We start from the raw sequence: 19,076 nt of genomic DNA, 5'->3' as shown, positions 1-19,076 counted from the left end.
CAACACGCAAAGCCGCTTCTGCCTTTTTGGAACGTTGGATCCTGGTCATGTCCACTTTTTAGACTGTACTTTTGTTTCTGGAGTAAAGTAATATACTCAGGTTTTAATATACAAAAAAGTATCTGCCTCAAACAACTCCAAGCAGTTGCGAAAATTCGTCAGTCGATCGCATATTTGTTCAACTCAAAGAAGCCAAGGCGATTATGTGATGTTTGCCTTCTGTTGAGATGCCAATAGTGTCAGCTATCTTCCTAAAAGTCAATCTATCTATCTATCTTCTATACTATAATAAAAGAGTAGAAATTGAGTGTCTGTACTTTTCCCAAATTTAACTAAAATCAAGTTAGGGCAATTAGAAATGACCAATTGAATACGAAAACATTTTTTTTAATTTTCTTGTCTGTCTGTTTGTATGTTCACGCTATTCTCTGGTTCTACTGAACGGATTTTAATGCGGTTTCACAAACAGATTAAGTATAGTCCAGGGCAACATATAGGCTTTGTTTCATTAAGATCGGATATATAGCAAAAAACGCGCGATCTTTATTCTGGACCGGCCTTCGGCCGGGGATTTGTAATAGGGCTTTCAACTGTGGCTATGGCTGGGCATTTTACCCAAGCCCAAAAAACGCGCGGCCTTCGGCCGCGAACTTTATTCTACACCGGTCAAAGGCTGAATAAAGTTCACGATATATACGAAGGCCCTAATTCACCTTCAGTTTTAAACATGACTTCTTAAAGGTTTTTTTTTTTGCTAAACCTTTCTTCTTCAAGTTCTTCATTGCAGTGATTATTAAGAAGAAGTTTATTATTAAGATTAAGATACTCGATTTTTTTTCATGTTAAAAAATACGAGGCCGAGTACCTAGTCACGATTTGTTTGACGGGATCGCGTGGGGAACGTAACGAATGCAAATTAATGCATACAATTTTATTCTATTAATATAGCTATACATTGAATAATGTAGCTTTAACATGAGGGTAATTTAAAAAAAAATAATAAAAAAGAACAACCGACCTTAAAATCATAAAAAAGTTTCCATTAAATTAAAAGCGAAACATAACATCGTATGTGCTACCTTCTGATCAGTTTAAGGGCGGTACCAAGTTAGTGCTGTGTTAATTAAAGCCGTATCTGAAAATCCAGTTAAAATCTTTATGATTTAAACGGCTTGAATCGAATCGAAATCGAACGGTCAAATTGAGAAACCTCCTCCTTTTTTTGAAGTCGGTTAAAAATGTATGACATTCCAATATAAATTAGGATACGAACTTTTCAAACGTCCCTAGTATATAATGTTAGGAGCAAACAGAAAGGCGCCATAATTGGATCTCGCTCCATTCTAAAATTTACCTCGGTCCGGCGCTGAAGGTAGGTAAGTAATCTGCACACCAGCACCGAAAAGTAGCCTAGCTTATGATTATAGTATAATTTTTACTATCTATACTAATACAAGCGGACTCCCGCGACTTCGTACTCGTAAAAATCATTGTATAGTAGATTGTTACCGTGGGTAGAAAGAATCAATTACCGAGCTATTTAGACGCCCGAGCGTAACGAGGACTGCTATAGTCTAAAAATTACTTAACCGTTGATTTTATACTTGTTATGGTCATTTTCCGTAAGGTTACCCGTAGCGTACGAAATATGAATATCCAGAAAACGTTACCCGTATACCCGAGAGAAATTTTCTATGCGAGTGAAGGTAAGACATTTTAAAATGGGGTTGTATCTAGGTTCCAATCATAGGAAAATAGCATGGTGTTTTAAGACTTTATAACCGGAACTGTGATGCTCACGCTACTTATCCCCCTCACGCGGGAAGCGGTCATGTGCTAAAATACCGCATCCGACTTATAGCTTTAGAACTGTAAGGGAATAGAAGATGGTGGGTAAGGGCCAGGTGGCTGGTGGTAGAGCAGAAGTAGGATAGAAATATTGTAGGGGTAGGGTAGAAGTATCGTAGAGGTACGGTAGTGGTATAATAGGGGTAGGTACAGGTAGGGTAGCAGTTTCGTAGGGGACTAGGGGTAGGATAGAAGTAACGTTGTTGTTGAAATAGTGCTCAATGGTGCTGCAACTTTTGCAACCCAAAAGTTGCAGCGCTATTGAGTACTATTATATTAATTCTTACAACAAAGACCACTTTATTATTATCAACCATCATCATTATCAACTTATATTTAGCTAACTGCTAAGCTCAAGTCTTCTCTCAGAATGAGAGGGGTTAAGCCAATAGTCCATAGCTGGCCCAATGCGGATTTGCAGACTTTACACACGCAGAGAATTAAGAAAATTCTCTGGTATGCAGGTTTCTTCACGATGTTTTCCTTTCACCGTTTAAGACAAATGATATTTAATTTCTTAAAATGCACTCAACTGAAAAGTTGGAGGTGCATGCCCCGGACCGGATTCGAATCCACACCTTCCGGAATCGGAGGCAGAGGTCCACTGGGCTATCACGGCTCATTGTTATCAATTCATCAATACAAATAGGTAAATGAAATAGAAGTGTCTCTCTGTGATTTCAAAATGTCAGTGTTTTTTTCAAAAGACAAAACCGACCAAGTGTATGTCGAGCCACGAGCAGTGTAGATTAAGTTAGCACTTTAGTCATTATGTATTGCACAAGAATAACGATATCGATATCCCACAGGTTTCTTCTATCGATCTCCTATTAAAAATTGGATGTGCATCCAATTTTACGAATCAGCGACCAAAAAACGTCCCCACAATGAGTGTCAAACACAACTGCTTGGCACTCAATTCAAGTAGTCGCATTTGCAAATTCAACCTAAAACTCAATCCTTAAGGTTAAATTTGTTAGGTAAAATTTTCTTTACCAATAATTCTAAAATTGTCAAAGAAATATTGGTCAGTTTTTAAGTGAAATTTTCAATGTGTCAATTTCAGTGAGGTCAATGATCCCACACCATAAAAACGACAATAAAAAATACATCCTCCCATTGCATGTAGGGAAGGATCCCCAAAAACTTACTTTACTTGTTTACTTTGACGGCCGCGTGGCGCAGTGGGTAGTGACCCTACTTTCTGCATCCACGGCCGTGGGTTCGATTCCCACAACTGGAAAATATTTGTGTGATGAACATGAGAGTTTTCCAGTGTCTGTGTGTATTTATACACTATATAAGTATTTATATGTAGTATTTAATTGTATATTATATTATAATATCAACTATCTTAGCACCCATAACACAAGCTACTCTGTATGCTTACTTTGGGGCTAGATAGTGATGTATATTGTTTAAGTATATAAGTATTTATTCTATCCTTAGATTGCATCATCACTTACCATCAGGTGAGATTGTAGTCAAGGGCTAAGTTGTCAAAAGTCTACGAATGTAGTCTGGAATGGGACTTTTCATAGTTTAATTAATAAAAAAAAAAATTGTTAGGGTCCGCGTTAACAACTACCCTACCCCTGCCCTACCTCTGACCTACCCCTCCCTACCCCAACCCTACCCTTGCCCTACCCCTACCCTACCTCTATCCTACCCCTACCCTATCCTATCCCACCCCTACCCCAAAGACAGACAAAAATTTTACTGATTGCATTTTTGGCATCAGTATCGATCACGAATCATAGTTATTATACATACCCCTGATGGTTATTTTGGAAATATAGTTAAATTCATTTATATTTTACAGAATTGCCCTCTATACAGATTTATTAGAAGTAGGTATAGAAGATATAGATAAGTTGGTTATTTATATTACCGTACGTAGGTTTATATTATTACCTTCATCATTTTATTAATCCTTGTTCTTAAAATATCTTGAATTTCGTGTTTATCTTGAAAAAACGTAACGATAATATCTCATGGATTAACTAACCAATACCACCAATACTAATATTATGTCGATAAGGTGAATTAGTAAGGTAAGGGGGCAAGGTGGGAATGAAATAGTAGATTCTTTTACCCGTGTTAAACACTCTACTTTTCATTTCGAGTTTGAGGAAATTTCATTTCGATTATGAGGAAATTATAATTATTGTCTATTTATTTGGCCCGCTCTTGGAACGTCGCCGTCGGTAAAGCAGTTGTCAAATTGGACGACTGCTTTACCGACGTTGTGACTACTCCCCGCTAGGCGGCTCTCTCTAAAGAGAATGACTTACGAAAAATCTCGTTACATCCTACTCGAAGAACCACTAATATTATAGAATTCACTTTTCCTTTGGTGGAATACCTATATTGCTTATTGCAAGATAAAATTACTGGTTCACATTTATATGGTTTTTAAAATAAACCTTCAGATAGTAATATGCACCATAAAAACGTCTTGTCTATGTTTAATCCACCGTCTTGGGGAGAGAGAAAGAGAGAAAGCGCGAGAAGAAATGAGACGGCAAATAGTCGTTCGGAAATAAATATAACTTTAGACAAAATTTAGTTTAGATTTTTATTAATATTAAATACCATATATATAATATATAATATTTAAAATTAATTGTCATTATATTTTTTAATCATTATCTATTTTTTTATCTATTTAAGTTATTGTTGCGGCTTATTCCGATTAAGAAGATTACGCTAAATTTACACTGGCTGTTTAGAAACACACATGGCCGTAGCATTTTTTTTATAATTACTTTACTTTCTACATAAAAGTTTTCCTCTAGAACTTCATTGACGTCTGAACAGGCTGTATGGTCAACGATCTTTGCCTGTCCCCGAATTTCGTTGGGGACAAATTAAAAAAAAAACATAAAACTCTTCACAGCTAATGACAGCAGTTCTATTTTTAAAGTTCATTCCGGCCCTTAGGCGGGAAGTAATTTGTATGAGTTATTCCCTCCCTGTGTAGGGAAGCAGCATTTTCCACCCAATATTCAGATCAAAACAATACTACTTTCCGAGTATGAGAAATGAAATATATACATATAGCAATAAACTTATATGTGGATTCAAAAACATAAGAAAACCAATAAATAAACAAGATGAATTTATAATACCTTCTTTTTAAAGATAGGCTCGCTCGCTTGACTACAATAATTACAATATAATTATTATTATTATTTTTTTATTCAGAAAGAATACAATAAGGATCTTAAGCTAACTTATCCTAATAACTATAGAAATCATGCCCACGTGGAGTGGTGGCAAGAATACTGGCTGCATTTCCGCGCTGGACATCCAGGCTGATTCTTTGCGCAAAAAATGAGCCAGCCCTTCTGTCACCAGTCGTGGCAACTAGCCGCGGTGAAATGATACGGTAAAATTTTTTGGCACTGTGACTCCATGGCCCAAGGGTCTCCACGGCAAAAGGTACAAATATGTAACTCTCTTTCAGAGAGGCATACTTGAGCCACTTACCGGTTTCAGCTTTTTTTGCTGCGGCTCCCGGTCTTGATTCTGTCTCCCTGATATGATACGGTGCTAATGTGTCGACGCATGTAGCGTCCCACATTAGGGCCCGCCCCATTTCCCAGGGAACCAGCGTCAATTGTTAATTTGTGTTTATTTTTGTTTAGACAGGCAGTTGTGTCTGTGAGAAAAAGAAAGCTTGGCCAGAAAACAAATTTAAAAATAAATAAGTAGCTTGTTTGGCTACAAAGGCTAACCAAAGAATGTAAAAAGGTCTCGGCATACGTAGAGAAGCGGAAATTTTGCAGGATTATCAATCCAAATCCGACTGTCAAGGGATTCCTTAACTCTACAACCGTTGGTCACAAATCCTGGACTTTGCTCGGAATTTTTCTCTCTGCCACGCTATGGAGCCGGCACCCGCACTGTGAATCCATGGATTGCTAAGTGATTCGTCTCTAGGGTTATATCTCAGGGGTATATTTATCCTATGTAGTATTGTACAAGGTTTTCAGAATTACCATGTTATTTTATTTTTCTCAAACATGCTTGGAAATTTGGAACGTTCCGGAATTAATCCACATTAATTGTATTTTGAAATAAAAGTTCTGAATTGTAATAGTTTAATATCCGCGCATTATTTGTGAAAAGTACTATAAAAGCCTTGGCCGCAACTAGGCATTGATGGACTTACGTATGTGTGCCTTGGCTTCGCCTCGGCTCACATTCACACGTTCGTCCATCAATGCCTCTCTTGCAATTGTAATGTACTATAGTAATCCTAATCCTATAATGACCGTTTTATTACCGAGCAAGTAGGTACCTTTCTATTTATTAGCTGCTTACAGTATTATATTATCTACCTATGAGTTTATTTATATCTATACTGATATACTTACTAATAATAACATTTGAAGATATTATTTTTATATTTTTAGGGTTCCGAACGTACGTAGTACAAAAACGGAGCCCTTATAATCCGCCTCGCGCACATTTTAAGGTCTGTCTGTTTTCTCCGAATGTACTGGACCAATCCAGTTGAAATTTGGTACACATATAAATTTTGGTGATCCAAATACAATGTATCGTGATTAGGTAAAATTTGAATATGGCGGGCACTTATAAGATGGAAAGTTACGGGCGGTAAGATGGAATGTTGAAAAAAAAAACTTTTACTAACTTCATTGTGTGATACATCAAATGAAAGTTCTTGATAAGAGGATTTTAAAAATATTTTTCACTACTCTTGCTCAAAAACATTGTCATATTACCACTCCACAGCGGGGCTAAACAAGCATTTAATAATAATATAAGATAAGCCTCTAGGGGCTAAAGTAATTTTGTTTTGTAATTCTTGTCTGTTACGAGTACTAGCCAAGTACTAGCCTACTATAAAACGGAGGAGGTTTTTTTCGAAAATGGAATCATTATAGGTAAGGCACTGATTGTTTTGAAAAATAAAAAAAATCTTTTTATTGGAATGAAATGCAGCGTTCTTGTCTGTGGAATGCGTTTATTTTTTTATTTAATTTTTATTGAGTTGCGAATAGAGCGAGATTTGAAGACATGGGACATCCTTTACGGTGTAATACCTTTGCCTTTTTCTCATGTGAAAAAAATAAAATTAAAAAGCGAGAATTTAAAAAACAATTGGCGTGAATTTTTTTCAGAAAATAATTGTACATTTGTGACCGTAACTTACATATTTTTTAACAAAAATAGTTATTGTAGTGTACAACAACAACACTTCTACCTGTGACCTAGTGACCTAGTGAGAATGGTGATCCTAATTTGGAGATGGATGAAATTTTCAATCTGTTACCATCAAAGTCCAGACGCATTTACTTAAATACTTACCTACGAAAAATTTAATAAGTGAAGAAAACAACAACGAATGGATTCACTTACGAAAGGAGTTTTCTAAACTATTATCTCCCACGTTTACCTCATATAATCATTATTCATCTTCACAGTAGTCGGAAATTATGTTACCGGGTAAAAGCATCTCCCATAATATCCAAAATAATTGTAGATTTTGTACATTTAATTTTCAATTAAAATAAATCATTGAATATTGATTATTTTATTTTCTCGCAATCGTAGTGAAAAGCAGAGTGTAACACGTGGGCTAAACCCATTATAAACTCGGTTTCTATTTAGGCGGCCCTCGCCTTACGTCTCGCGCCCTAAAAATACCTCGTATATAATGGGCCTTTTTGGCCCCTTGTATAACAATCTACTATTTTTTGGAATTAAAAAAAAATATTGTTTAGATATGATGGAACTTGGATTTAGATGGCCAAATAAAATTCTTGTGCAAATCTTTTTAACAAAAACGTGTATTCCTCAAGGTGAAAAAATTAAAAGTCAAGTTTACAAAAGTTATAATTATCACTGACACTGACAACTGACATATGACGTTTTACATTTTTAATTTATTAGTTTTAAGTGTTGCTACCCTTTTAGTATAAATGAACATGCCCCCGCACGTTGGAAGTTTGCCTTTCAACCAGACTCTTCTTCGTTTATCAATGGACAAATCTTGCTGAAAGCTCGACGAACAACTCCACTTGACGTTTTTATATTCGCCACTCTGTTAATGCCATCTGTGCCGGGGTAAACAGCAACCACGCGGCCTAATTTCCATTTTAGTGGTAGTAAATGGTCTTCTTTGATTATTACGAGACTGCCCACCTTAAAAACTTCTCGGTTAGACCTCCATTTGCCTCGTTGTTGTAACTCAGCGATGTATTCTTTGCTCCAACGAGTCCAGAAGTGCTGGCGAAGTTGTTCTATTCTTTGGAATCGCGTTAAATAGGATACCGAACTTTCAGTATAGTCAGGAGCTGGGAGTGCCGTCAGTGGTCGACCAATGAGAAAATGACCAGGCGTCAGTGGCATGAGATCATCAGGTTCTGTAGATAGTGGAGTAAGCGGGCGCGAGTTGAGGATAGATTCGATTTGTACCAACACAGTGTTGAGTTCTTCATATGTCAGATTACAATTTCCCAACACTCGTTGCAAATGAAATTTGACAGACTTAACACCAGCCTCCCAGAGACCACCGAAGTGAGGAGCATATGCAGGAATGAAACGAAAATTGATGCCCTCATTAGCTACAGTCTCAGACAATGCCCCTGTCATGGACGTTCCGTTATCAGAAAATAAAATTTTCATTTTTCCACGGCGACTAATTTGTCTCTTAAGCGCAGCGATAAAATTATTACTGGTTAAGTCTCCCACTAATTCGATATGTACTGCTTTGGTGGCAAAACAAACGAAAATAACTATATACACCTTTACTAACCTACATCCTCTACCTTGACGACTAGCAGAAAAAATTGGCCCAGCATAGTCGACACCTACGGAGTTTTCAAAAGGAAACCCACCAGGCTGCAACCGTTTTGAAGGCAGGTTACCCATTAGAGGAACGCCAACTTTGCCTCGCATACGAGTGCATCGGATGCAATTTCGGTAGCATGCTTTAGCCAAATTACGACCGCCTATCGGCCAGTAATGTTCGCGAATGGATGCCAACAAAAGTTGCGGCCCTGCATGCATTAGTCTCTTATGCTCAAAATTAAATAATACCTTTGTAAAATTATGTGTGGACTGTAAGATGATAGGGTATTTTTTATCATAAGAAAAACTGGAATTTTTTAAGCGACCACCCACGCGCATCAATAGGTTTTTATCCATAAAAACATTTAATTTATTTAAAGAGCTATTCTTCGGTAAATTTTTATTATTTAACAATAAATTATATTCAATAAATGACTTCTTTTGAGAAATTTTAATGATTAAATTCATAGCGTCTTGCAGTTCACTAGTAGTTAAAAAACCTTCTCTGATTTTATGTTTCTTACACTTATTAATAAATCTAAGACAGTAAGCAACGACACGATTTAAGCGGAGCAAGTTTGAAAAACGACTTATATCAATTACGCATTTATCGGGTTGAGCATCAACATGCAGTATAATTTATCTGGTTTCAGGAAGTAAACTTTCATCAGTACATGCGAGATTCATTGGCCAATGATTTTCATCATGCCTTAAGAATTCTGGGCCAGACCACCATAAAGTACAAGCCTCCATTGAGTCTGGGTTTGTACCACGCGATATTAGATCAGCTGGATTTGAATCAGTCGGTACATACCGCCAAGTAGCATTACTGGAAATCTCGCGAATTTCTGCGACACGATTCCTAACAAATGGTTGCAGTTTAATTGGCAACATCTTAAGCCAGCTTAACACTATCGTCGAATCTGTCCAAAAATATGTATACCGTACTTGAATCCGCAGTGATTTCGCCACCTTTTCGTATAATCGCACGCTGGTTAACGCACCGCACAGTTCGAGTCGTGGAATGGTGGTAGGTTTGAGGGGGCTCACTCTGCTTTTGGCTATCAGTAAGCTAGAGAGAATTTCACCGTGAGCGTTTGTGCTTCTAACATATACACAGCTACCGTAGGCGAGTTGAGAAGCGTCTGAAAAAATATGTAAATCGATGTGCTCGAAATTATTACAAACGACACAACGGGGTATACGCAAATCGTTTAGAATAGATAAACTTTTTGCTATCTCTGCCCAAGCCTTAAATAAATCATGTGGCAATTTCTCATCCCATAACAACTTATGAAGCCATAGCTTCTGCAACATAATTTTCATTGTTATTATACATGGAGCAAGTAATCCCAAAGGGACAAAAATTTGTGAAATAACAGAAAGTATGGATCTTTTGGTAATCTCAGTAGGAATATTACTAGTAATTTTAAATAATAAATTATCAACTAAATTATCCCAGTATAAACCTAAGGTTTTATTACATTCCAAAGAGCCAATGTTTAAGTCAACTGAAGACTGATTTAATTCATCAGACATTAATCGTGTGTAATTTGATTTCCATTTTCGTAGTGGCATACCAGCGGAGGCTAGCTCACTATTTACATTATTTTTAATATCTAAAACCTCCTAGTTAGTGTCTGCACCGGTTAACAAATCATCCACGTAGAAATCATGAATGATTCTCATCTTTTTATTTTTACAATCTTGGCCTATTTGTTTTAAGCACCTAGCTGCGAGAAAGAGAGCACTAGCCGTACCGTATGTAACCGTGTTGAGTTGATAACACTTCACTGGTTGTGACGGGTCATCACGCCAGAAAATCTGCTGCAGATGCCGGTCATCTGGATGAACTATGACGTTTCGATACATCTTTTCAACATCACCGGCCAAAATGAACCTATGAAATCGAAAACGCAATAGTATAGATAATAAGTCAATAAAGGGTACATGAAGCTCGAAATTTGGGTGTCATTTTTGACTCTTCATTGCATTTTGAAAAGCACGTGTTAAATGATGTACGACTTTGTTTTTATAGACTTAAATTATTATACAGAATCAGGCAGTATATTGGCATAGAACTAAGGAATAAGCTGTGCGAGTCGCTGGTGTTGTCAAAACTTAATTATGCTGATACAGTATTTGGTGGTAGATTGCTAGTTAGAACTAAAAAACTAATACAGCGTGTTCAGAATGCCTGCGCTCGCTATTGTTACAATATTCCGCCAAGGAGTCACGTTACACCGTATATTAACAACGCAAACCATTTAAAAATGGATTCGCGTCGAAAACTACATTTTGCTACTTTGCTCTTTGGCGTGATAAAGAACGGTGTCCCAGAGTACCTTGTAAATAAATTGAGGTGGATAGAAAACCGGACAACAGGTCGATTACGAAACACCTCTATAGTTTTATCGATGCCTCATCACAAAAGCGCTGTGTTTCGTGGTAGTTTCAAGTTTGCCGCCACTAAGTGTTGGAATGACTTACCTCCACCAATGCGAGATATACGTACTATTGGGTTATTTAAGACTAAATATAAAGCTCTTTTATTATTGGATCAGCAAACAAATAACCCCTAGTACTAATTCCTTTTCTCCTTACTACAACACTATGGTGGCGGCAGATCGTTCATTTTACAGGTTGACTCGTATTAATTATTGTTTGATTTTCCTTGTTAATTTAGTTTCCCATAAATGTTAATTTTGTTATTTTATTACTCTGTTCGTTCTTGTTTCATTATTTTATTTTACTTTGTATTCATGTATAAGTTTTAAGTTAAGACACGTCACATAGACACGTCCGTGAACTCACAAGGTTTCACCTGAAAACCAGCGCCACAGCTCGCTGTGGCATCGTGCTGAGGTGGATACCTGTTTTGTCCACGACCAGATATTTGTATGTTCTGTTTGTTTATTTTATTTTATTTTATTTTATTACTCGTGTGTGGACAAATAAAGATATATTCTATTCTATTCTATTCTATTCTAAATAGTAGGGCCGACCATAAGTATATTATTTAGAGATAAATTTTTATCTTTGGAACCGCTGCTGGCATTATAAACCACACGCAACTTTGTAGTTGAGCTACTTTCGCGCACGACCCCAAAGTGTGGGATAAAATATCCCAAATTTCGTAAATGATTATCGCACTCCGACATGTGACCTAATTTTAAATACTCAGACATAAATTCACGATACCGTTGGGAATACAGGGTATCCTTATTAAATTTCTTTTCTCAAGAAAAAAGACAACGTTTTGCACGCTGCAATGAATCACCTAAAACATTAGAAGATTGTTTTAAAGGCAACCTCACACAAAATTCACCATCTGGTAATCGTATTGTATTCTTAAAGTCCACACCCGCTTAGCCGCTTCCCGCGTGAGGGGGATAAGTAGCGTGAGCATCACAGTTCCAGTTATAAATCCTTAACACCATGCTATTTTCCTATGATTAGAACCTAGATACAACCCCATTTTAAAATGTCTTACCTTCACTCGCATAGAAAATTTCTCGGGTGTACGGGTAACTTCAATGTATACGGGTTATCGGTTATGAAACATTTCACGTTTTCTGGAGATTCATATTTCGTACCCTTACGAGGACTGCTATAGTCTAAAAATTACTACGGTTAAGTAATTTTTAGACTATAGCAGTCCTCGTTACGCTCGGGCGTCTAAATAGCTCGGGAATTGATTCTTTCTACCCACGGTAACAATCTACTATTACAATGATTTTTACGAGTACGAAGTCGCGGGCGTCCGCTTGTATTAGTATAGATAGTAAAAATTATACTATAATCATAAGCTAGGCTACTTTTCGGTGCTGGTGTGCAGATTACTTACCTACCTTAAATAAAAAGTTTTATTGATAAATTATTCAATAATCATAAATTAACTTTCGGTGTATTGTGGAGATTACGCGACTTTTTAAGATTAAAGTATTATTGATAAAAACTGACAGCAGCTATAAAAGCAAAGGAAATCCTATGTAAGACTACTCTCGTCACTGTCGTTACACTGGTTGGAAGATGCGCCTACTCGTATTTTTAGTGCTTGTTGGTGCGGCCTGCGGTAAGTGTACCTTCTTCTTCCTCCTTTGGTGCTACAACCTTTTGTGGGTGATCTACCACTTTTATATTTCATTCTTTTTTTTGTTCTTTCAGCTAATTTCCCCCGTTTTTTGAAAGTCTTCTTTCACACAATCTAGCCATCTTTTTTAGGTTTTCCTTTTAATCTTTTTACCTGTGGTCTCCATTTTGCCATCAATTTAGACCCTCTAGTATTTGGCATCCTCTCTACATGCCCTAGCTACTGAGCTTTGGGCTTTACTATTTTTCACTACTGTTTCTCCTTTCACTAGATTTTCCTATTCGTAGTTCATTCTGTGGTTCCATCTGTAATTCTTAGAAGCCCAAATATTTTGCACTTTCCTCTCGAACATTGCTAATCTATTTGCTTCTGTGACGGTGAGAGCCCACGTTCCGCATGCATAGGTTACTATCGGACTAATAAGAGTTTTTTATAGAAGAGGTTTTGTCTTATGGCCGAGGAGTTTTGAGGAAAATAACTTAATAAGGGGAAAATAAATGTTTCTATCATTTATTTTCAGCGATTTACTTCCTCTTCAGTATTAAAGTTAAGTAAAGTTGGGTTGCTCTACTTTTTGATCTAGATACTTATGGAAAGGATTATTTAGTGGAGTCAAAATGAGGAACACCTTCAATTGTGTTCAATAAAACCTACAGACTTAATGAAATATAATAATTATGTTATTTTTCGCTATTTAGTTATGAAGGTATGTTTTTGTGTTATTGAAATCGGCTGTATTTTATTTTCAAGTTATGTTCGCTATAGGTAACAGATAAACAAACAATAAAACTGTAACAGGCCTTTTATACGGGGTATTATTTTACTTATTACATATTATATATTATTGCTTCAATATTTAGGAATAGTTGTTTCAGCTAATAAAACTTTAGTTTTTTCTTCTTTAAAACGGGATTAAACTTTAAACTTTTTTATGCTTAACAATTTTTTTGTACGTAACTTTAACGGCCACATTGAAAAAAATATATACTAGGCAAAGTTGTACATCTAGCTTAAAAACGTGTTCATTTAATATGGATTTCAAAGATGTAAAACATTCGTACATTATTTTCAAAAACTTCGTCACAATTGCTTTTTTCACTCCGAAAGGGTTGATTATGTAAAAATTAATAGTACATTATGATATACGTGCGGTAAGTTGAAAATTACAGCCGAGGCGATATTGCAAGCTCGAGCCTTGGCGAGAGCTATAGTAAGGAAACAGAAGCTGTAATTATCAAAGCGCACGTATGTCATACGACGTTTTATAACACATTTGCGAGGAAACACACTTTGAACACACTTTCTGAAAGTGAATTTTCATCTTTACCTGTTTTCCATATGATGACATTTTGACATGCTTGTCATTTTTACAGAGATATCCAAGTAGGTACACTAGGTTCTTCGACATTTATTTTTAATCATCTTTATCACTATAATAAAGCCGTATTAATAATAATTAGTCGTAATTCATCATTTGTACCTGAGAAATTACATTCACCCGCGTACTCACTTGCACCGCTCAGAAGTGAAAGCATAGCTCAATTTTAAGTTATTTTCTGATATATGGTAACTGCCTTTTAAACGTTATTCACGTTGGTTCATTTCACAGGTAAATTTTTTTCAAGGGCATGTTAAAAAAAATATTCTACTTTAAGACGCAAAAGATGATAAATTTGTTCATCACAAACTGAAGTTTTTTAGATATTTACACGCCGCGACTATTGACCGAATTAGCTGCGATTATCACCTGGATTAACACATAGGCTACTTTATATGACCTAAAATTAAATTACCTACTTACTACATGGTTGTTTTTCGCGGGTAACACCGCCGGGCACAGCTAGTATTATTATATTTTAATATGATAAAATTTGTTGTAATAAATAATGAATATTCATTATTATTCTAACAGCAAAGCCCCAACAAAATGGCCGCATCATAGGTGGAACCCTCGCAAGCATCTACACTTACCCCTTCATGGCCAACATGAATTGGCAATGGGGTGGGAATTTCCACCCTGGAGGCGGCGGCACTCTCATCACGCCCACAGCTGTGGTGTCTGTACCTTCTTTTATGTATGTATACTCGATTCATTTAAGGAAAAAAGAGTTGTTTATGTAAAATAAAAAAGAGTTGTTTCTCTGTTAAATTAATGACGAAACGATATATTATTAATTATCAAACGGATAATATTTTTTTTATTCTTTACTAGTAAGTCCTTGACTACAATCTCACCTGACGATAAGTGATGAAGCAATCTAAGATGGAAGTGGGCTAACTTGTTAGGAGGATGATGAAAATCCACGCCCCTACACGACATCGTCCCGGAACGCTAAATCACTTGGCGGTACGTCTTTGGTAGGGTGGTACTGGTAACTAGCCACAGCCGAAACCTCCCACCAGCCAAAGATAACCTCAACTAGCCCAGCTGGGGATCGAACCCAGGACCACCGTCTGGAAATGCCACCGCGCATCCACTGCGCCACGGAAGCCGTCAAAACGGATATACAAAAAATAAAATAATAAAAAAACCCGACTGCATAAAATATAAAAACTGAAAAGAAAAAAAAACCTGACTCGCACGTGTCTGATATTTATAATCAATATATTATATTTAATTCAGTCTATTTAGTTGTTTTATAACTTTACTTCACAAAACTTCCCACACCTATAGTCATCCGCCTTGCATATTTGTACTAGCTGACGCTGCGCGGTTTCACCCGCGTGGTTCCCGTTCCCGTAAGAATATGGGGATAATGTATAGCCTATAGCCATCCTCGATAAATGGGCTATTTAACACTGAAAGAATTTTTCAAATCTGACCAGTAGTTCCTGAGATTAGCGCGTTCAATCAAACAAACAAACGAACTCTTCAGCTTCATAATATTAGTATAGTTTGACAATAAATAAATAACTTTTATCTAACTGAAGTTTTTTAACATGGACATGATAATTATACTACTTTAAAACCCTTATCATAAGCCCTTGAGTTTTATATCCACATTGCAAAATTCTAAAAAGAAAGTTTTTTTCACCTCGAGTCTATAAGCGTCACACAGGCGTCGTGTTGGTTTTTTTTTTTAATTTCACCTATCTAACACTTGGGTTATTAAGAAGAATCTAACGATATCTTATTTATGTAAATCCATTCAGCGGTTTGAAAAATATGAGGTAATAAAGAATATTATATAGTTACACTAGCGGACGCCCGCGACTTCGTCCGCGTAAATTTCGATGTCAACTTTACTACTACCCCTACCCTACCCCTACCCTACCACTACCCCAACCCTACCCTACCCAACCCCTACATCTACCCTACCCCCATCCTACCCCTACCCTACCCCAAACCTACCCCTACCCTACCCCTACCTTACCTACACCCTACCCCCATCCTACCCCTACCCTCCCCGTACCCTATCCCTTTCCTACCCCTATCCCACCCGTACCCCTATCTCACGCCTATCCTACCCCTACCCTACCACTTCCCTATCCTACCCGTACCTCTACCCTACCCCTACCCTACCCCTACACTACTCCTACTCTTCCCTACCCGTACCCTACCCTACTCTATAAATTCTCTATCTTACTCCTACCCTTAGCAAAATCGGTCCAGTCCTTCGAGAGTGGTGGTATGACCAAGAGAAATAGACACTTCTATGCTAATAATATAAAGAGGTAAAGTTCGTGTGGTTGTAGGAGGTAATCTCTGGATCTACTGGACCGATTTGGAAAATTGTTTTACCAATAGAAAGCTACGTTATTTGCGAGTGTCATAGGCTATGTTTGATCCCCATATTCACACGGGAACGGGAACTACGTAAATGAAAGCGCCGGGCGTCATATAGCGGAATTTCTGCGTCTTTTAGAAATTTTGTATTCTCTCCGAAACTATTTAAGTAATTAACATACTGTAAAGGGCAAATCTTATCTCCATAATATCCTTGTGATTATTAAATAATTTATTTTAATAAGGATTAAAGTTTAGTTGTATAAATAGTGAAGTAAACCTATGTATATAAAATTAATAATTTTTAAAACACAAAAGGTACTATATCTGCTAATATATAGAAGATAGATATATGACGTCGCGGACTTTTTTGTAGAACTTTTAAAGATACATAAAGTCTCTGTACATTAATTTCAATTTTATACAATAGTTAAGGCAGCGCATGCGAATAAGTCTGTTTAAAAGGTTTTTAGTCCGACCTGTATGACAAAAACTGTGATAACTCGGCTAATATATATGATACCAATATAAAATATAGCCTATAGCACTCTCCGATAATGTAGCATTCTACTGGTGAAAGAATTTTTAAAATCGGACCAGTAGTTCCGAAGATTACCCCATTTAAAAAATGTGACAAACTTACAAACTTACAAACTTTACCTCTTTATAATATTAGTATAGATACATACATACAACATACCTTTCATGCAGTCGGGTAATAAATTATAGAATACTCTCTACGGGAAGAATGACTAATTTTTTCCTCCTTTTTTACAGAGGCGCGAGTCCACGTGCTGAGGATCAAGGGATACGCTTAGGAACAACCGAATTAACCGGCGGTACCTTGCTCCTTGTTTCTCAGGTCATCGTACACAGTGGTTTTGACAATAGAAGGCGTGAACATGATATTTTAATCATGAGGCTCAGAACCGCCGCACCACTTTCCAACAGAATCAGACCTGCTCGGATCGCAGGGGCAAATTATGCGCTCCCGGATAACCAGCGGGTCTACATTGCAGGATGGGGTATTTATAATGTAAGTATGAATGCACAACGTTTTGGTATTAAACTAGATTCAGAGAAATTCAGGAGTGTAGATTTAAAAATAAGAACACTAATGTGGAACAACAATTTATAATTCAGGTGGATTCACAATTTATTGCCATTCAGATTTGGAGCTAATATATAAAATAAAATAAATACGTGTGGCACTCGGGGACTGCCGTGGCATACAATTCTTTTACAACATAAGCAATTATAATTATTTATTTATGCAGTATTTTTTTCTAAAGAAAAGAATAATAAATAAATAAAATAAAAAATATCTTTACGTAGAGCTGGAATCGAACTCTGGTTTAATAAGATTTGAATTTTTTAATTTAAAAAACCTACCGACTTACCTATATTTGCATATACAACAAAAGCAAAAGCCGTGTAAAGCTAGAAAGACAAGGGCCTGAAATAAACATTTGTAGAGGCGCTAGACAGGATGACCCCTTAGCACCTAGAATTTTTATAGCTGTGCTCCAGAGTATAATGAAAACTTCGCTTTGCAGACATCATGCTCTTCTCTGAAACAACATCTCAATTACAGGAAATGATTATCGAATTAAATGATGTAAGCAAAAATACTACCAAAATTAAGGTCATGACAAACCACAATACCACTCCAATAAAGTTAAAACAAGACACGTAGTCGAGGTTAAAAGAAGAGTTACCATAACCTGGAATAAATTCTGGAGTAATAAAGAAACTCTTGAATCAAAACTTATTCACGAGAATAGTCCTGTACGTGATGATGGACCGGTCCCAATAGTTCCGGACTCCGCCGCGTTCAATCACTGGCACCGGTGTATACTTGTAATAAGGCAACCTCTGGTCAAGGAGACCATTAATAATATTAGTGTTCCGAAAAGTACCTACGTGTGAATATTGCCCTGGAAAGTACCACCTTGGCTATTAAGGTCTTGTTTCGATTCTGAAAGCTCTAATAGGACCGCCAAGTTCTAATCCTATTGTTTCCAAGTGGAGCGGTTTACCCTCCCAAAAGAAGTTATCACTTCACTTCAAAAAATATTATTGTATTTATCTTGTTTACAGCCCGGAGTCGGAATCCCTCGATCACAGCAGCTAAGACATGTGGATGTCCGCGTTGTAAATCATGCGCTCTGCACACAGCGCTATGCGGACCTCAGGACCCAACCAGGTTTCGAAAATATGCGCCAAGTGTTTCCTGGAAACCTGTGCACCGGTCTGCTCGACATTGGTGGCCAGGACTTTTGCACCTGGGACTATGGCGGCCCCGTCGTGCACCAAGGCGATATTCTCGTCGGAGCTATATCATGGAACTATTTATGTGGCCATCCCTTCTATCCAGGAGTTAGCACCGACATAAGAGCTTACGCTAATTGGATAGTCCAAAATAGTTAACTAAGACGTATCTAATACATAATACAAGACATATCTAATAAATGAAATTACAGGATAAAAGAAATACTGATTTTAATATTCCCGCTGCCCCTATACCTATCTATTCACCAATAACAAATTATTAGTTAATCTAGGTACGAGTATTATCGTTGT

The 19,076-nt window shown here is 36.9% G+C and overlaps 1 protein-coding gene across 1 annotated transcript; it reads left to right on the top strand.

Annotated features, from left to right (window-relative positions):
• Positions 1-14,680: 14,680 nt before the first annotated feature.
• LOC128198377 (trypsin, alkaline A-like) lies at positions 14,681-18,944 on the top strand. The gene is made up of 3 exons (XM_052883567.1): positions 14,681-14,841; positions 17,271-17,529; positions 18,594-18,944. Exons 1-3 carry the CDS (start codon positions 14,744-14,746, stop codon positions 18,921-18,923), a joined length of 687 nt encoding a protein of 228 aa, XP_052739527.1. The 5' UTR covers positions 14,681-14,743; the 3' UTR covers positions 18,924-18,944.
• Positions 18,945-19,076: the final 132 nt, after the last annotated feature.

This window comes from Bicyclus anynana, chromosome 9, assembly GCF_947172395.1.
Source record: "Bicyclus anynana chromosome 9, ilBicAnyn1.1, whole genome shotgun sequence".
Classification (NCBI taxonomy): Eukaryota; Metazoa; Arthropoda; class Insecta; order Lepidoptera; family Nymphalidae; genus Bicyclus; species Bicyclus anynana.
The sequence above is the reverse complement of the archived record's forward strand: the minus strand, read 5'-3'. Positions and strand labels throughout refer to the sequence as shown.